Source organism: Ammospiza caudacuta, chromosome 4, assembly GCF_027887145.1.
Source record: "Ammospiza caudacuta isolate bAmmCau1 chromosome 4, bAmmCau1.pri, whole genome shotgun sequence".
In the NCBI taxonomy this organism is placed as follows: Eukaryota; Metazoa; Chordata; class Aves; order Passeriformes; family Passerellidae; genus Ammospiza; species Ammospiza caudacuta.
This window is the reverse complement of record NC_080596.1, coordinates 23,766,454-23,786,661: the sequence shown is the minus strand read 5'-3', so window position 1 is coordinate 23,786,661 and position 20,208 is coordinate 23,766,454. Positions and strand designations below refer to the sequence as shown.

At 46.1% G+C, this 20,208-nt stretch overlaps 1 protein-coding gene across 2 annotated transcripts; it reads right to left on the bottom strand.

The window, feature by feature from the left end:
• Positions 1-1,020: 1,020 nt before the first annotated feature.
• On the bottom strand, positions 1,021-20,050 carry PPM1K (protein phosphatase, Mg2+/Mn2+ dependent 1K). Of its 2 annotated transcripts, none has more exons than XM_058803898.1 (7): positions 19,983-20,050; positions 16,555-17,063; positions 15,916-16,016; positions 7,822-7,987; positions 7,169-7,313; positions 6,208-6,342; positions 1,021-5,730 (listed from the first exon to the last, which is right to left on the bottom strand). In XM_058803898.1, exons 2-7 carry the CDS (start codon positions 16,992-16,994, stop codon positions 5,599-5,601), a joined length of 1,119 nt encoding a protein of 372 aa, XP_058659881.1. In that variant the 5' UTR covers positions 16,995-17,063; positions 19,983-20,050; the 3' UTR covers positions 1,021-5,598. The 2 variants fall into 2 exon arrangements, with proteins under 2 accessions (XP_058659881.1, XP_058659880.1); XM_058803897.1 differs by lacking the exon at positions 19,983-20,050 and adding an exon at positions 17,221-17,320.
• Positions 20,051-20,208: the final 158 nt, after the last annotated feature.

The window sequence follows — 20,208 nt, the reverse complement described above, 5'->3', positions numbered from 1 at the left end:
CACGAGCTCTGGGAAGAGTTCCCAGCCCTTCCCAGGCACAGCCTCTGAGGCTTTAAGCTGTCCTAAAAGCTTGGCTGCTCTGCCCAGACCATCTTGAGGCTGGGGAGTGAAACCACCGTGGTGCTGCTGGTGCTTCGCTGCCCTCTTCTCATAAAGCAGCCGCTCACAGGGATGCTCATTGCGGGATAAATGCTCCAGCTGCAGAGAAACCTGGGAGCCATTTCCCAAGTCCTGTGGAAGGGCAGAGCTGGCCAGCAGGTTTTCCAGCACACCACCCAAGCTCTCCAAATTTACCCATGTGAGCAGCGATTACAAGACTGCCATGGGATATGTGCATATATCCAAGAGCTGATCCAGCTCCAAACTGAGCTGAGATGTGGATTGGCAACAAAGGAGAGCACAAAAGGACTCTGCTCCTAAAAAGAAATGCTGGAGCTTAGCTGTAGGCAACTAAGGCCTCATTGAAGTCAAGGCTGCTGCCTTCAAGGGAGAGAGAGTTAAATAGGTTTGAGCCCAACTGTGAAAAGCTATATTAACTAAAAATACCAGTGATCTCAGGGCTACTTTGAGTTAAAACCCTTGGCTCTTACTTTTTCCTTATAGTTTCTTCAAGTGTAACAGAGCAGCTTTGAATTCATGCAGCAGCAAAACTGTGCTCCTGCAGAGGCCCAATTTGTTTATTTGCCCTGTGTCACAGGCTGGCATTGCTCACTGTGACAGCCACCCAGGCAGACAGAAATAGCAAGTTGGAACATTACATCCTGGTGCAGCACAGCCCAGAGGTCCTTTGCACAGGAGGTGCTTTGCACTGGTTATCACTGGGAGAGTGTCTTTGTAGCCAGAGCCTTGGTTATCAGAAGCTTTTTACGGCAAGGATGAGGCCCAGGGCTGACAGGACAGCTGTGACACAGCTTGAGAAGCTGCAGCTTTTCTGGTTGTTTGCAATGCGGTGGTGGAAGAAAAATCCATTTGTAGTGACACAGCTTCTAGAAGCCAATTCTTTATTGAAAGATCTGGTAAGCATTCCAGTACAGACTTAGCTGCTCTACTGTAGCTTTGAGTTTATGAAGATGAAAAAACATTTTTAAAGAAAAAAAAAAGCAAGATGGGCACCTCTATAAAATTTCATAGTAGATGAAATTCAAACACTGATTACACCAAAGATAAACATCAAACCACAGAAATTACACACAGCCCCAAGGCAAAGCATGTATAAATGTGCACAATTGCACTTAAGTCTGTAAGAAAGTTATGACAGGCACCACTGCCCAAGCACTCCATATCCCGGGTTGAGAGGGCACCTGATGGGTATCTCTGCATTCAGAACAGTAGTTTGGAACCAAGGAATGCCCAGAGTGTTCTTGTACCGCACTTTGTCTTCTTGGGTGAGTGAGCAATGACCTGGCCATGCCCAACTGAAGGTTTTTTAAAATAAATTATTATTAAACCAGTTTCACTCATAGCTGTTGTTTTGTGCTTCTCCCTTAGCCAAGAATCCCAATGTCTCTGACCACTGCATATCCACCACCTGGGACAGAAAATGTGGCTCATGGAACCCTGATCCCAGGGAATGCAGCAGAAATCCTGCAGTGAGTCTAAGCTCCTCTCAATTTCCAAATATGTAAAAAGCAGTGATATTGCTGATTTCTCTCCACACCCCCATTTTCAGATGCTCCAGGATTATTCTCCAGCCCTAAGCGTTTCAGCCCAAAGGGACTAACTGTAATGAAGGCCTATATTCAGTTAATTACTGTATCTCTGCCCCACTTCAGTCTCCTGTGCTACGTTCATCATCCAGAGAGACCAGCTCTCCTAAATCCAGGCTGCAAATGACTTTTTTGGGAGTTCCCTCTATAAAGCATGAAACCCCCATCTTTGCAAGGGGCAGGGAGACTGAAGTTGGAAATCCATTTGCAGCCTCAACACCTCTCCTGGTAAATCCAGCAACATGAGGCCACCCCATGCCTCCCATATCCTCACAATAAAAATGAATACTTAGCTGGACAGCATTTTTGCCTTTCTGCACCCACAGCCCACCCTCCTACAGTGCCTGTACGGAGAGAGATTCCACTGCTCCAGGGGCCACGTTCAGGCAGGAAAATATTCATACCAAATCCATTGGATTTCAGAATCCATCCCCTAAAAAGTAGAAAAAAGTGAACATTTTTTACAGCTTGCTCAGGAGGTCACCCCTAATGTTTGGTTCAGTCTGTCATAAACAAAAATACTCTTTTTGTTGTAACCTCAGATGCACAACAAAGACAGTGAGCTAGAGAGCAAACATTCCATTTTGTTTCATTCAAAGTGTAACATCCTTCACGGTCCTGGAAAAATAAACCTCTCTGGCAGGCAGCTGTGGTTTTAGAACAATTTGCTCTCTGTCCTCAAGCTGAAGGAGCTCTGCTGTGCAGGAGGATCCTGCCAGTCCCTGGGGGGGTACAGTGGAGCTATAGCTTGCAGAGCTGCCTTGGGCTGCAGGAGGCCTAGTGACCAGACGGAAAACCTAAAGTGTTTATTGGGCCTGGCTGGGATGGAGCTCCTCTCCCCACAGCACCCTCACAATGCTGGGCTGTGTATTGGCACCTGAAAAGGGGCTGGTAACACTCTTTATTAATTATCTTTATCTTGACCAGGTTTTGGGGTCTTTTCATTTTATTTTCTGCCTCCGGACCCCATTTTGCTGTGAGGGGGAGTGATAAGAGCAGCTTGGGCAGCTGATGTTCAGCCAAGGTTCATCTTCCATGGTCCTTTTTGGCACCTAACAAGGGGCACAGACAATGGCAGCTTTGTATGCAGTGTGTTATTGCTGCAGCAGCCACAAGCTCCTGTGGGAGTCAGGGAGTTTGCTGGCTGCACTGCTTATCCTCTATAAGGCTGAAGCTGGGAATGTGTTTGTACAAACAATGGCTCTGGGCTGTGTCCTGGCATGGATGGCCTTGCTGAGCTGCAGGAACTGTCTTGTCTCCACAAGAGGATGAGGGAATACATCTCCCTCTCCTCGCTCTGGATTGGTGTGGATGATTGTCCAGGGTCCAGGGGTCCTTGTTCATGCTTACATGAGCTGCTAATGCTCCTGACACTGTTGGCACATCACGGGGTTGCTGGAATCTGGTGTCATCATGGTACAAGAGAAGATTTCTGGGTGAGGCAACACTGAAATGCACCCTGAGGCAGCTGTTCCCTGGCTGGCAGGGTGTGTGCAAGGATTTGGGCAGGTTCCTAGCACAGGTATCACCACCCAGAGCCTGGGACTTTACACCTGAATGGGCTCCAACCCTGGCAAACCGGTGTGTCACCTGATGGAGGGGTTCCTTGCCCACCCCAGTGAAAACCAGCAGCTTTTGCCCCACACTGGGGCCTGGCCTGTGCCTACCAAGCCTCAGTCCAGTGCTCTGAGAGGGCTGGGCTTGGGGCAGGACTCAAACAACAGCAGGAATGACAGGAATTGCCCCAGGAGTGGAAAAGAAACTGGACAAAGCAATGGATCCAATAGAAAGGACTGGAGGTGAGATGGTGCCCAGGAGTCCTTCCCAATCCAAGTGTTTCTGTGATAGTAGAGAAGCAGCAATAGCAACCACCAATGCATCAGAATCTAATCATCCTCTGCTTCACAGAGCTTTGTCCTATCCCTTCCTTGGTAAAATTTCAAAGTTATGGATGGATCCTTCCCCCAAGAAGACAACTGTGCTGTTAGGAGAAATAAAAACCCCCAACAGCAACTATCCTGACCTCAGGTGAACACTGAACCCAGACTCTGGGGAAAATCTGAGGAGAGAGAGGGAATTAGGATTGTAAACCAGTGGTGTGCTCACTACACAGGCCTGGGCACCAGCACCCAGTACAGCAGAGATTTACACACACCACTGCAGTCACAACCCAAATAAGTGCATTGTGCTCACCACACCAAGTGATGGCACAGACAAACCCAGGGCACTCTGCACACCCAGTGCTTAATGCTGTCAGTACCACATAGTGCTCTGCTGGTGCTGCTGGGCCTTCCACCACAGGCAAGGAAAAACTAATGGACTGACTGCCTAAGGGCTAACCCTGGACTAAAGGAAAGGGATAAAAGTAATAAAGATATGTACTTCACAATGGAAAACCAGAATCAGTCCAGGCACCTCAGAATTCTTTTTCTTTTTTTACAAGGTAATTTAACATCAGGCAACTTCTCTTTCATTTTGTTTTGTTTTTACCATTGTGCTGTTGGAAGCATCCATAGAAGGAAAAATACTGTGGCAAGTCTGAGAAAAGACCAATTCTTCTCTGTCCATATTTCACTGCCACAGGAGCTGACAGCTGACATGGAGTAGAGGAAGGAAGAGGTCTGAATGAGGCACACCAGGACAGATGTGCCAACATGTCACCTGCAGTCCATGTCACAGCAGTGATATGAGCTGGATCAGAGCTCTGGTCCCCCATCATGTACACTGGATACAGATTCCCCTCCAAGAAGGGAAGTGGAAACACTTCCTTTAAGGATAATATTCCTTTCTGGTATCTGAATATCTGATATCTACTAGAAACAACACCCAAAACTTACAAAAATTACCTTACATTGTTACAATGCTCTCTCCTTTCTTTAGCTAGTTTGGGGCAATTTATACCTCCTTGTGTACCATGAAGAAACGTGAGAGATCACAACTAACTCAGACAACTTCAGCAGAGGGCAGGAAAATCCTCATGTATGTATGAAGAAATAAACTGTGTTAAGCATCAGATCTTGAGGAGTAAACTCTTTGAAATTAGCTTATTTTCTTTATTAAAAAAAAAAAAAGAAATTCAAGTTGATAAGTCTCTGATATCAAAACTGTGCGTCTTTTTCCCTCCTCTGTGCTTCTGTCAGGCACTGACAGCAAAGAGAAGACAGTGCAAGGGGCTGCTGCATGGTCCACAGAGACTGCACAGGCTTTGGACCCAATGGAGAAAGGTTCCCATCTGTCCAACAGCACATGGCTCCAGCCTGGTCTGTCTCCTTGGAGCTAGAGGATCACAGATGCTGGCAGTGAGAGCACAAAGCAGCACTGTCTCAGGAACTTGTACAGCTACACCAAATGCCACTGGCATAGAACCTAAACATTCTAAAACTTCTCCTTTATTTTTCACCCACTTCTCCTGGAGCACAGGGGAGTTTCAGGTGGCTGCAGCAGAAGAAGGAAACAAACCCTCTTTCTGTCTACCTAAGAACATTGTGCGTTTGTTCCCCCATGTTTTATCGGACAAGGAAGCCAGCATGTGGCTCAGGGACCCAGCTGCCAGGGAGCTGAGGGTCCTGAGGAGTACAGGTAGGCATGAAATGACTGTGCACCCCCTCCAGCCTCAGGTGAAAGCCCAGAACCTCGTCTGTGTGAACAAAGTGATGTGTGGAGCTGCTGGGGCGACAAACCCAGGACGCTGCCGGGAATGACGCAGGCAGCGAGACACGGTCAGCCGTAAGCAACAACGGGCACTACGCACCAAGGGAGCAGTGGCATCTTCTAACACTGGGAACAGAAGAGATGGACAAGACACTGAGTCAGCCTAGGAACAGATGGAGGTGTTCTCCTGTAGCACACTGTGTCCAGGTGATGGCAGGAAGGGATCGCTGCGCCCTTGTCTTCATGCCCACCTCCCGCTGGAAGCGAAGCTGCGGCTGAAGGAGAAGGTAATGTCCCCGTTCTTGTACTTGCCCCAAGCTCCAAATGGCACTATGACAACTGTGCTGTTGTCTTCAGTGCCAAACTGCACTGCCTGAGAGCAGAAACGAAGTGTCAGCATCGGGGTCTCGCTTGGAAAGAGAAACAATGTCTGGCTTCACCTGGGACAGCACACCCTGAGGCCAGAGACTCCCTTGCCCCTTCCCAGCCCTGATCCTCCATTCTGATATGCCCCAGAGCTTCCCATAGGATATGCTACCATCCAGAACCATGGTCAGAAACTGGCCATTTCTGTCTATGACAGTGACATTTTCAGCACAGGCAGAAGCTGCAGTTACAATCCCGTGCAGTTCAGTGGACAGTGAGCTAAACAAGCTCATTGAATGATGCCTGGCAAGGATGTGGCAAGACCCAGGGCAAGGAAAAGGCTGGCCAGCAGGAATAGTGAATGTCTCAGCCAGCACCATTCAATTTAATTGAATGTGTGGTACTGTATAAACAAAACTCTAGTTTTTTAAGCCAAACCAGCCCAAGCAGGAGCCCTTGGTGGCCAGAGCAGCGCTGGCATTACCTGCTCAGTGACCACGTGGGCAGCCTCAGCAGGGTCATGGCACTGGCTGATGAAGTTGCAGATCTCCTGGCTGTTCACTATGAAGTTGATGCCGTCGGTGGTCAGCACCAGGAAGCTGTCGTCTGCGTGCTGCAGCTGCAACAGAAGCACACGGGGTGCATGACCTGGGTGAGTGCTGCAGGGCAAGGCAACAGCCCCCATGGTTTTACACTCTTGCAAAACACTTTTTTATTTTCTTGGGGTGCTGTGTGCTCTCCTGCAAAATGTCTCCTGAAGCTGAGGGTTTCAAGGAAGACATGATAACACTACAGTCATCTCCCTAAACCCCTTGTGGGTGGCACTCTATTGGGACTAAACCAATGGAAGTTCTTGGGGCCCTGGGAGGTGCATTGGGGAAAAGTAACAAACAGAATATGAATTGACAGGAGAGCTTCCTGTCAAAGTGGAGGTTGAATACCTTCTGAGTGTTTGTTTTCTAGATGACTACAGAGCCACAGTAAGATACATGCAGCTGTCGTTTCCTCCTCCCCCTCTTCCTCTCAACTGTGCAAATCTCTCTACATCCTACTTTTTTGATGACAGCCCATCCATATCCCACCCAGTTCTCAGTGATGGTTTTATACCAGCATTAGCCCCAAAATTATTCATTTGACCACAGGACCCAAACAGACTAACACCTGTAATACATATCATGTGTTGTCTTTCTTCCCTCATCATATATTTTGCTGTGAGAAGTGAGATTTAGAAGTTGATCTGGTTGAATTTAGTACCAGATTCCTTTCTGCCCTGTTAATCTGAAACAACTTAATGAGAGTTGTTCTCTGGTTATTTCAGTAAAAAACAATGCATGGCCATCAGGCTTCACCTGGGCTTGTGTTGTGTGGGTAGCACCACTGCATCAAATACCTATGAAGCCCTTAGTCCAAGTGCTGCTGTCCCTGTAAACCAGACCATCTTTTACCTGAACCCTTTTTGTTTCTGGCTGGGCTATCACACCACTGTTTTTAAGATCCAAATCTCCTATGCTCCGCGTCATTGCAAGTCTACCATTCACATGAGGCTGTCCCAAGCTGTTCCAGGAAATGAAGCCACCACACTTCTTAATCCTGTCCAGAAGCACAAAAGAAAAAGCAAATGAGTTACTGCTTCACACCATTACCCCTATCTCTATCCTCTATTTCTGTCAGTAGCTAGAATGAGGAATGATGTATGGAGAGCCTATGCTGGGGGCTGAGGGTTGGCTTTATCTGTTTGAAGGGCTCTATGGAAGTGATGTGTCTTGGTGGGCTGAGTCCTGACCTGGGAACCACAGTGCATTTTCTCAGGTTCTGAGTTGGTTCTAACTTGGCACTTTTGTACAAGTCTAAACCTTGTGGTCAGAGCTCTGTTCTGAATTTCAGTGATGCTGATCTTACTGCTGAGATCTTATGCTCATGGAGGTCTTTCCACATCCCTGGTCCTCTAAACGGGACCCAGTGGCTGGAGCTTACTGCCAGCTCAGAGTGGTCTAAGGGCTCTGTGTCCAACTCTGCTTTCTTTATGGCCCAACCCAGCAGCAGTTGGACTTCTGCTGTCCACTGTGCTCAGGAAGCCACATCATCAGCCTGCAGGTACCTCTCCTTCTCCTCCTTTCTCTCTGGAGTGTGGTCAATGGTGAGTTTCACGGGCTTTCCTTTCCGGCACAGCAGAGCACGGCTGTCTCCCACGCTTGCCACAACCAGCTCAATTCCATCCCGGAGCAGAGCCACTGTTGCAGTGGTCCCAGAGCTCAGCAGAGTTGCTACAAATGTCATCAAAGAGAGAAGTTTTAGCACTGCCTCAAAGAGTGGAGTCCTTTAAAACAGCAACAATTTCAATTGGTAAAATAAAGACAACTTGTGCTCTACCTAATCAGCAAGTAACTGCTTTGAAGTTAAAACTAAATTTACACATACACAAAAAAAAAGCAAACATTCATGCATGTAGGAGTGGAGAGGAAGAGAGGGGAGGTGGGAAGGATGAAGTGTTTCTGTGTTTCTGTGCAACAACATGGCTCCATGCAAACAGGGCAAGTGGAATAAAAGCAGTACAAGGTACAGTAGCTTCCTTTCAGTTTGTAGCCGTTTTCCAGCCCCATGAGCTCACCTCAAGTTACAGGGTTATTGTCCTTATCCCTGGGCACAGTGACTGCACAAGTAGGTCACCATAAAGCTGATGGCTCTTTCTTTCTTTTAGGTGGTGAAGCAGGCAATTATATAGTAATTGATAAATTATAGTTACAGTAATTGATAAATTATAGTTCCAGTAATTGTAATTCCACCAGAGGGAAGCAGTAGATCAGTCTGTGGCATCCTTCTGTCCCTGTCAGAGCTGTTACTCCCCCTCTGCTTGCCCCAGAGGGGGATTCAGCCTACAGGCTTCCTGGCTTTTTCCGGAAAAGGTGCTCCCTGTGAACTTGTTGGAGGTCCCAGCGCAAAGGTGAAGATGGATTCTGGGATTCAGCCTTGCCTTGTGCCTGCAGACTGGTGCAGGTGGCAGTGGCTGTCTGGGAACCTCTGGGGCACTGCTGAGATCAGCTGACAGGGTTCACTGTGAGTGCCCAGAGGGCAAAACAGAGCCCTGGTGCTGCCCTCCTCTACAGGGCAAGGGAGGGAGCTGGGCTGGCTGACTGCACCCAGGGACCTGCCTGGATTCACTCATGCAAGCAGATTTGAGGGCTTCTCATTTCAATTGCTACAATGGTCTGGAGATAAAAAAGAAAAAAAAAAGAAAAAAAAAAAAGAAACTCTTGAAAAAGAGAAATGCAAGTGCCTATTTTAGGAAAAAGATCTGTTGTATCATCTGCAGTGAAGAAATACCAGAAAAAATGCCCAGCTTGCCTCATTTTCTTTGCTTTTTGAAAGGGCAAGTCCCACTTTACAGTTGTTATCTTCTCTTCCTGCAGATTCTGCAGAGGTAACCCAGCAAGAGAGGCCTGGAAAGCTCCTGCTAACCTGAGCTATTATACCAAAATATCTGGACAGGACCGGCTACTGCCTGGAATACATTTGCATCTACAGCCAATGCAATTTCCTTTGAAAGGGCCTCTGTAGGTCACCTGCTTTCTGGGCTTTTCCAGTTGTTCTGGTTTTTCAAAGCAAGCCAATTTGAGATGAGATTTGGGCTTGCTTAGGAATGTGACTCCCCAGTTATATTCTTGCTTTCATATGCTAACAGTTAACATTTCATTGTCTTTCCACCACTGCTTCTGCAGAGATCAGCTACAACTACATGTGCTCCTACCTCTGGTCCTGCAGCCCTGCAGCCCTGGGGACATGGGACAGATTTGAGACAGGACTTTGTGTTTGACCCCAAGGAATGCCAGGCAGCCCCAAATCTGACCACATGCCAACAGGTAGCAACAGAAATGCAAGAACTGTGAGATCTTTACAGCCTCCTTCCCCAGTCCTGTGAGGTCTCAGCACCCTGTAAGTCAAATGGGGCTGGGAGCAAACTGAAGTCACCAAGCCCTGGAAGATGCATTGAGCCTTGTTGTGCAGTGAAAACAGCGAGTCCATGAATCAAAAAAACCCAAACACAAACCCTCACAAACAGGTGGGTTAAGCTGGTGTTAGTATTTAAAACAGGTATTATTACTGCAGCCAGGACTGGGTTTAGCTGAACGCTGAACCAGCAGGTCAGGGGTGACCGTCAGTGGCCATGGTCACACCCTGGGCTGTGCCAGGGCCATGCAGGCTGGGACACTGGAAACTGGATGTGGCAGCTTCTGACTGGTGGCACTGGTGGGCACTGACATCCTGTTTCTCATCTTGTCCTGGGGTGACGTTATGATGCTTGTATCCCCATTTATCTGTTCTGTGCCTTTAAGACTGTCTCTGAGGAGTGAAAGTTTTGTTTGGGTTTCTCTTATCAGGGACACAGAGACGGGCAGTACATAGGGCTGTTTTGGCTTTTTGCTTTTGGCTTGCTGCTTTGCTTGCTCTCTTTCTGCTCTTGCTTCTGCTCTGCTTTGGCTTCTGCTTATTAGCTAGTTTAGCTAAACAGTCCAAATTCCTTCCTGGACTGTTTCTCCTCTCCTGTTTCTGTGACCATCTCGAACCTGCTCCGGACTGGGACCTGGGAACACCGAGGGTTTGCACCGTTCGGCTGCAGCAGCTGCCCAGTGCCGGAGGGACTGAGAGCAGAGCAACCACCCCCGAAAGAGACTTTCTGATTTTGTCAACTTTCTCAGAGCAGTGTCATCGGGTATTGTTCATTTTATGTGCTGGGGGATGCTGTGCCTGTTAAATAAACAGGTTCGTTCCACTTCTCTCCGAGGAATCCTTCCCAAACCGGTTGCGGGGAGGGGACGTGTGGGTTTGCTTTCTGGAGGGGCCCTCCTTTGGAGGTTCTCTACCAATTGCCCTAAACCAGGACACATCTGAAGCAAGAACTAGCCCAGTGCAGGGTCACTTTGAGGCACATTATGAAAATAAGATATTAAAAAGTACCAGTGCAATTAGAAATTTTAGTAGAACCAGTAAAATACCTGTTTTAGCCAACAGTTAGAACAAGTGAAATAGAGCAACCTATGTTAAACTACCTATTTATTTTACAGAAGATACCTTTTATATAGACATTAAAATTAATGCAGAACTGCTGCTACTTTCCCATTTCATTCTGTGGTTTTAGAACTATGCTGAGAAACATATGAAAAGTTAAATCACATTCTTCAATTCACAGAAGACTGGAAATATTTGGAATTCGGGTGGATCTGCATCTTTTCAGTGCAAACTCCCAATGACAAGAGCTGCTATCACAAAATCAAGGGCTGGCACTAAAGAAAAATATATTGTCCAGAATTGTGGTAATGAACATAGTGACTTGAACTTTATTAGTTAAATAGCACTCCTAGGAAAAAATACATGCTGCTCACAATCTCTTCCTTGGATCCAGTTCATGCTCTGAGGAGGGATGCAAGAACATGCATGAAGCCAGATGTAGCATTATGTGATTTCTAGCGCAGCTCAAAACCACAGGAATGATGATGGGATTGCATTTCTAATGCTTTTCTACAACTGCTACTAGTTTAACACAAAATACGTTGCATCAGCACATGTATTGGTTTTAACAATTAAAGAGTTTGTTTTCCTAACAATATCACTATAAAACTAAGATCTTTCAATAGGTTCTTAACACTCACTGGACAACTTCTACTGCAAGTCATCTCAACTAATGTGACAAAGAGGATGTGGAAACCTTCCAGTAGTCCAGGCTAGGAACCGCTGGACTCCTTCACCTGGGACAAAATTAAGCAGATCTCTTTTTCCACTGAAGCCCAGCTTAAAGTGTCCAGGGCCTCCAGTTCTAGAGCTGCTGACCAGGTACAGTGTCTGCCACAAATAACACGCACACAGAGGCAAATAGGAAATTCACCCAGGGACTTTGTTCAGACAAAATAAACCTGCAACACTGGAGATGTGAGAATAAGGGCTGCAGAACAGGAGGTGGAGTCAGTCACTGTCAGGTCTGCCTGCACTGCCCTGTGCAGGTCACGTAGGAAGCACCTGCATCTTTGGCCTTGGTAAATCAGCCTTGGTATTTCTGGGGAAATACTGGCCAGTGTTCTCACCTTCTCACTAAAACTGTGTGACAAAACCAGTTTAAATTCAACCCAAATAAAATCTAAATTTAGTTTCCCCTATGGAGATAAGTAACCAACCAACCTATCAAATGAAGAATTTTATCAATGCTAGAGGACCAGCTGTCTCATAAATGGCAAGAGTGGCCACTGAAGAACATCTGCTCCCTCAAGGTAATTACACCAATATGGGGAGTTCAAACTAGTGCCAAATGAAATGGGGCCACCTTAAAGGCACTGGATAGAAGTTTATGAATTGTTCTGACTAATGGGAAATAGCCAAAACAAACATACCTTTAATATTGTAATTAGTATCTTCTAAATTGATGAGGTTATAATCAGAGCCCTTGGATAAAAAGGCTGCCTTTACAATGCTGATAAATTTATTAAATACTCAAGTACAATTTCTGCAGCTCTCCCTTTCCCTCAGTGTTGCAGGTTAACATATTTAAAGAAATGAAAATCATTTTTGAACGGTAACTTTACAAAAGCCCAACAAAACAAACATTACTTTAAAAATAGAATTACTTTAAAATAACTTCAGCTGTTTGTTGGCATAATAAGATTCAACAGTAAGAATGCTTTCAAACATGGGTAGACAAGTTAATACCTGGTTATGTTTTAACAAGATGGCTATTCCAGATGTGAGTGGCCAATGTGATTAGAGTTGGATGCACTGAATGTGGAGGTTGATGGACAAACTCCCTCTTGTTTTCTCTGGCTCACAGTGAACAGAAGCAGTAACAATACCTGATAGGATTCCAGTAGGCCAAGAAAGGCTTTGTCTCACATTTCTTCAGGAAAATGCTCAAATTTCCTCAAGCAAAGAATTTAATTTCTTATTTCTATCCTTGCTGAGCAAAGCTTTTCAGCCTTTACATTTTAGTTTTTATGGCTGGTAAAAAATAGCAGAAAATTCTGCTCATCTCTAGGGACATGGATAATGTCATTTGTTGGATGTGAGCTTCCTTTATGGTCTATACCTAACTTTAGCAGTGATTTGAAAGTGACTGGCCTGTATTTAAATGCATGGATGTGAATGAAAACAAATTTTTGAAGAGGTATCAAACACCAAGCTTCAGGGTTCTAAGCTGTTAATGATTACACAGGATTCAGGCAGAGCAGAGATTATCCCAGACCTGCCTACAGCAAGTTTCTTATGCTTTTGTGTGAAACAGCAGGTATAGGTCACTGTCAGAGGGGTTACTGGAGCAGGCCCCAGCAGGCCAATAGAGCTGGCAATAGCACTGGTGAACTGCATGCCAGACACAGCAGCAGTGCCTGGAACACACACATAAACCATTTCTATTATTGAAAGCTCACAGGAGCTACCATGCTATGTATTTTCTATCTATCATTTCAAATACTGTATCATTGTTAAGTGACCTACAGAGGGCCATGCCCTTGAAGACATAGCTGGGGTCCCCCAACAAGGAACCTCTCTAGTCCTGTTAAATTTATGCCTTATGTAAGGTCTTACTCCTTAAATAGTACTATAAGCAATGCCTCAAACCTGCCATTCTGGCTACAGGGATTTGTCCCAGGGTTTAGTTTCCTTCAAACACCCAGGTACAAGTTTTAGAGCTGGCTGTGTGTTAGTAAAGAGCTGGACATCCTTAACGTGCACTGGTTTTTTTTTGCAGACACAGTGAAAGGAGTGAGTCCTGGAAGGGTCATCTGCTGGAACAAGTCAAAGCTATTATTTTGCACTTCCTCAGCTATGGCCAGGTTTCAAAAGGAGTCAGTCTTGGGGAGCTTCCAGTGTAACCCAGATACACCAAGTTACACAATCAACCACCAACTTCAAGACACTCTAGCAACTGTATTGACTGTCACATCCAGAACAGCCACACTTAATCAGAAATTTTGCTGGCAAACTGAATCAGTTTGGAAGCAGGATTCTAACAGACACATGCCAAGCACTGAAATTTTATGAAACTTTCAAAACATAAGCAACAACAGAAATATCCACACGAAGCAATCAACAAAGTATTGAGTTACTTTAACAACAGATATGTGACAAGTTTAATCTGTTCAGAAATCCAAACTTGACTTTGCACCCTGTTACTCCGTTCTTTGCCTTAGAGCTTGATTTCCAGCCAAGAACAATGGGCTCTCTTAGATCCCTGATGTTCCTGCAAGAGCTTGCAGGTGCTCAGCCTGAGAAACACTGAGTGCCTGCCAGAGCGTGGCCCCTGTGGATGTTTGGCAACTCTTTTACCCTCTATTTTGCTTTTTTAATGAAGGGGGCTTGTGCAGTATCCTGGTAACCATCGCATACGTTTTCTGGCATTAAGCAGCACCAGTTAATTGGTTATGAAAAAAATCCTACAAGCAGTTCTAAAATGCTCTGCTTGCTGCACACTTTGTCAAATATTGTTCTTATCCAATTCTGTAAGTCTCACCTACCAAGTGTTATGATTTGAAATAGTTTTCAGAAAAAAACAGAATAATACATCCAGTACAGTTCTCAATCCTTCTCCTCAAGGAGCTGCTCTGACACAGAGGTCACTGCAATGAGCCAAACCAAGAGCTGTCTTACATACAAAGGGGCAGGGAAGGGGACAATTAGATCTGAAAATGAAATGGCCTGATCCAGGGAAGCACACAAACTTGTACTCAAATATGTCTTGGATTTGGATTGGTAAGAAAATACATTTGCAAAGAGGCTGTGGGATAAAAAGCACATCTGCTCTGCTGATGTCTCTCAAGAGCTCAGCTAAAACTCAGCTCAAACTCAGCTCATAGGTCAAAATTAACTCTGGTCTTTTTTACAACATGAAATGCAATGGGAAAATTACCTTTATAGATCTGATCCTCCTTTTTTAAGGGCTGCCTCTCAGGGCTTAAGACTTTTTTCCCAATCCTTGATGCAGGCTAAGGTAAGAGGCAGTGCTGCAGCAGTCAGGCTACCCGATCTGCATTTGAGCCTACCTAGATTCATCTAGCAATTAAAGTGCAGAAAGCCACTCCATTACTTGATTGTACTCAACAATGCTTCAGAGAAGCAGCTTGAGAATCCAGTATCACTTCAGTCCATACAGGGTTTCTTGGTTTCCAGTCTTTCTTGGAGAGAAGACTTTTACAGTTTCTGTTCTTGTGGTAAAACCTCAGGTGTTTTACCAGTGCGTGCACCACCATGGGGACAAGTTTTTTGTTTGGTTGTTTGTAGGGGATTTTGTTTGGGTTTTTTTTCTGTTGTGGGTAGGTGTTTGTTTTTTGGGGTTTTTTTAGTTGGGTTTGTTTGGGGTTTTCTTTTTAAAACTGGCTAAACTGACTCTCAAAATTGTATCTCATAGCTGAGAAAGCTCCTGTGACAGAACTGGAACAGGGATTTCTATCTCCCTTCCTATGTTACTTGCTATAAGCTCTGCTTGCTGCAACTGCAACTTCAGAGGTATTTAGTCTCTAGACACATATACAAGAACTTCATTAACAGCCAGGATTAAATGGGAGTCTAAAAGAGCTGGTACCAGCTTTACCACAGCCTTACCACGGCCAAACTTGTTTTCCTCTTCACTGCTTTTTTCCCTTTCCCACTCAGCTACTCCTGTGATTCTGTTTGTACAGAAGCAATATGGATTGCATTAATTTTGGCTTATGTTCCTCCTCAGGTGCAGCAGCCAAGTTAGGAAGGGGAACTTTGACACTGTTGCTTTTAATCCACGGGATTTACAGCTTTAAAGCAAACATATAAAAGCACCCACCTCCACACTCCTAAAATAATTTTTAAAAAAAGAGAATCAAAAACACCCCTCTCCACATTTCTTACCAGTAAAATTATGGTCCTTGCAAATCTAAATCACTCTTTGCTACCTTGAAAAACATAATCCTTTTTAGAATCACATTAAGAGAAATTCATTGATGATTATGCTAACATTCAGATTCATAACTCCTCCAGTAAATTTGACTGAGACTTACAGTAGTTATTTCATTTGTAGGAGGTAAAGCATAATTGTTTTATTTGCAGTAAGTGACCAGAGCAAAATCCTGTGTTAAGTAAAATTGTTTTCAAGCCAGTCTTCTGGACATTTTACTGCAAAGCTACTGAGCAAATAAAACAAACTTTCTTCTCCACATTTATATGAGTAGAATTTTTTTTTACCTACCATCAGCAGAGACATTAGCATGCCTTTCATATGCTTTGTCTATTTCTACAAAAGCTTTGCTCAAAACATTTTCCAAGTTCTCCTCCTCAGCAAGAAATTCCCTGGAAGCAAGCAAGTAAACAAAGAAATTAAACGTCTTTCCAAGAAATAGACATCCTGATCAATCTGTTTCTCAGTCTTATCTCCTCCCTGCACCCAGTGAATCATGCTGGACCTGAGTGGCAAGGTAATGTGATTTTACTGTGTGCACTGAAAGCATGATCCTCCAATTTTGGAAATATCTAAGTTCCTTATCCAGCATTCAGGGATATGATAGCTACAAAAGAGTGTAAGCAAACCACAGGTCAACAATTACAGAGAGCCTGTGTGAAAACAGTCCACACTCTCCCTGTGTTCCAAGACCTTTCCTGGACAGGGACACAATTGTGCTTTTGTCTCCTGCAGTTTTGGGCTTGCCCAATGGAGCAGGCACTAATGCATTAAGTCATTCATAGCATGTCTGTTCCACCCAGCGCTCCTGCTGTTCCATAAGGACAGGCGGCTACATAACCTGGGAGTTTTAGCTACAATGTACAGCCCATGAAAGAAGGAATCTCGGTTGTAATTTATTTGACATACATTGCCTTGATGAGCACTTACTTAATATATTTTTCCATGTACTTATGACAGAAGTCTGCAGCTGCCGCCCCGCCGTGCCCATCGTACACCGCGAAGTACAGGATATCCTCTGTCAGCTGAGCGTAATCGAACCGGTCCTCATTTTCCTTTCGCTTCCCGATGTGGCTGGAGCAGCCCACGTTGCTCAGGCTCACCTTTGGGATGGGCTTGCCGTACTTTATGCTGGGTGGGAGGAGAATGGGTTCATCGATGCGGTTGTCCCAGATGCCGAAGGTGTCCCATGTGGTGGGCCGCCCGCTGCCGTCGGGGTCGAAGCGGGAGGCGCGGCGCTCGCAGGTGGAGATGGAGCAGGCGGCTGCGGGGCGCTTCTCGTCCTGCAGCAGCCGGGACGTGAGCGCGGCTCTCCTTCTCACCTGGAACCCTCCATTCCGTACCAAGCTAATTAGGGTAGCTGTGGACATCACTTGTCTTCGCAGAGATTCGCCGGGGAAAAGGGACCAGGAGCAAAAGGTGCGCAGCTGCTGGAATGCCTTAGAGAATGAGGGAGAATCGATCAGGAAACAAGCAGCACGGGAAAGGGAATTTTCAGTTGCATCATTCGGGAAACAATGTCACCCTGAGAGCCCGCTAAGCGTGCGGAGCGCAGCACGCCCTGGGAGCCACTGCAGCGGGATGTGCGTGACTCACCGGGAAACTATCCCACATCCAGCCCAGCTCCGCCAGGGAGGCACACAGCCAGGGAGGCGCTTCTGCTGCCCCTGCAGAACGACAGCCCGAGCTTCCAAAGGGGTGGAGATGGAGCAAATGGGAGTGACGACAGTACTAAAATATGAATATGTGAAAATATGAGATAAGGTTGAGAAAATGAGCTTATCTCGCATGGTCTGCAAACCCCAGCTGAGATATCTGCACTGTGACTCCCAGGGGAAAGGGAGGAAAAAGATACATGCTTAGATTTTAAATTTTTAATCTGTATGTGATATTTGTTTCTGTCACATTTATGGAGATCCTGAATAATACTTTTTAACAGAGCTGTTAAGTTAATTGTGATTTTTTAAAAAATTCTGATAATGATTACTAAGAGTGTATCCATGGACATCCACAACTGTACATACAAACTTCCCCCTCAAAAAACCCCCTGCAGCTATTTGCTGTTTTGTCTGGCTTGAGGCTCTCTGCCTCCTAACCCTGAAATGGGCTGACACAGGCAGACAAGACCTGCTACTGGCTTCTCAGATCTCTTTTCCAGCCCAGATAAATTCAAACACATCCCTTGGCTCAGCACAGACAAAAATTCGCTAAGGATGACTCACCTAGCATGCTGAAAAGTGCAGAAAGATTGGATTATGTGATCTTTTGTAGAATAACACCCAACTTCACCCAAGTCCAGGGATGCAGTTTGTAATAATTACATGTGCTTGCAATGGAGTAATTCAAACTGGACCACACAGATCACTGTAACTAACCACACTAAAAATATAAGCCCAGTGAGGAATTCCTAATTTAATTACTTAAAAGTTTGCTAAGGGCAAAATTATGAGTGAGAAGTATTATATGACAACAAAAGATATAAATATACCCTGGCTTATGGTGAATGAAAAAAAAAATAATAATTTATTATTATTATTAGGGTGTAATAATAATTTGGGTGATCTGATATAATTGAGCAGCAAAGAGCAGCACTGGTACCCCAGAGACACTTTAATTCTGGGCTGGAGTGCCTTGCTGTTGTCCTCTGCCCAAGCCAATCACAACTGCATCTCTACATCTGAAAAATTTGTTAAAACTATGTTTTTAGGTTGCTAGATAAAAGTCTCTGACCTCACAAAAAACATGCAATCAAAGGTAAATTAGTAATGGGTTGCTTTAGTAGAAAAATGGCAGAGACAGACCTTTCAGAAGGCCTTCAATATACATGTTGTTCCTAGCTCTAGGCATGTTGCTTCAGATGCTGTGGGCTTATCTTTCATGCAATTCTTAGGTTGCATGAAAAGAGGAAAGGTTTCTTTACTTAGCACTTAGAGGTTAACTGTTGGTTTGATAAAAGGCTGAATGTTCTGGAAATCACTGCTGTTGCACCAGTTGAATATGGAACTTCTTGAAATCTTTGGATTTTCCATTCTACTGCAGGGTGATTGCAATATCACACCCTTATTTTAGCATACTTACAGGTATTTAAAACCTGGTTTACTTCCTGGAGCTGCTTTTTCTTTCATGCTATCCTTGACTTGCACAGCACCAGGTTAACTTCCTTCTGTGAAGCACAGCAGGCCCAAACTAAAAGCCTGTCAATTAGCAAAACCCATGCTCGCTTTCACTTCTGTCAGCTTGAGAAGAGAACATGAAATGCTTGCTATATTTAGACTACCCTGTATCCACAGCATGAATCAGAGGATCAATCCAAACTCACAAGCTAATTAATGCATTTGTTCCCTATCAAATTCAACTCTCACCAGGCAAGTAAAAATAGTGACGATAGTTTTGCCTTCCAAGCGTCTCTGCAAGACAGAAGTAGGAACCTGCTCTTTTAGTTTGTTATGTAAACAGCTCTGGACACACAACAGTCTGTGCTTTCCCAGCCGGTATGCCTACAAACACCGGGCAGTCAAAACTGGGCAAAACAAGACCGAGGAAATGAAAAGGGGGGCACAGGTGTGAGAGACAAAGTGCAAGATGGACAGTTCTAGATAGAAATGTGCTTTGAGGTGCTCCATCTGATCCTGGTCATCTGTCCACGTTTTCCTGGAGGGAAACAGTTCCTACAGACAGGCAGGGAAGCACAGCACTTAAAGCGGGATGAGGTGATTAAAACTGTGGTTTTACAGGCTGCCTGCTCCTCGGAAGATGGAAATTTTCCAGGCTGCCAGAAGCAAAGGGGAAGAAAAGGAAACCCGGAAGAAAGCGAAGGCATGCCTGCAGCCCCAGGGGATCCGACGTATGTGAAAAGGAATGTACAACTCCAAGTGCACTTGCCTCCCGTGCCTTCCCAGCCCCACGGATGTGGGCAGGACCGTACGGTTCTGGCTGTTAAGCTCGCCATAAAGCAGGTGCGTTGTTGTTTTGTTGTTTGGTTTTATTTTTTTTCAATCCGTGACACGCCTCCCTGCCCGGACAGCAAACTGGACGTGGACAGCAGCAATTTAAAGGTGTCTCTGCTGCAGTTTGCGTATCACGAATTGCCACAGACCGCGTTTATTACGCGCATATCAAGCTGCGGCGTCCCGCGGCAGCCCCTGCGGAGCGCCAGCCGTGCCCAGCCCCGCTCCGTGATGTGCCAGCCCGGCTCCCTGACATTCCCAACCCCGCCGCGGCCTTTCCCGCCCAGCAGCCACGGCTGAAGGAGAAGGGAGACCGGAGCGAGCGGAAGGGGCAAAAGAAGGAAACGCTTGCGAGCGCGGCCCCTCACCCTCCCTCGCCCCCGGCCCATGCCCCGGGCGGGCGGCCCTTACCTCCTCCCGCGCCTGGGCCCGGCGGCGGCAGCGCCTCAGCGGAGCGAGAGCGGCGCCTCCCCGGCCAAGGCTGCAGCGCGGCCCCGCCGCCGCCGCCCGGCCCCGCCCGCCGAGCCCGCCCGGCCAATCGGCCCCGGCGGCGGCGGCCGCGCCGGCCGAGCCTCCCCCACCGCCCCCGGCCCTCCCGCCGGCCGCGCCCGGCCCCTCACACGGGCCTGGGGCCGCG

What these genes read in the sequence shown, in the direction of transcription:
- PPM1K (XM_058803897.1), bottom strand. An exon ending in TACATGGAAAAATATATTAA is followed by an intron (nt 16,017 to 16,554) that starts GTAAGTGCTCAT and finishes GCTTGCTTCCAG; the next exon opens with GGAATTTCTTGCTGAGGAGG. An exon ending in AGAAAGGAGGAGAAGGAGAG is followed by an intron (nt 7,314 to 7,821) that starts GTACCTGCAGGC and finishes GCTTCTGGACAG; the next exon opens with GATTAAGAAGTGTGGTGGCT.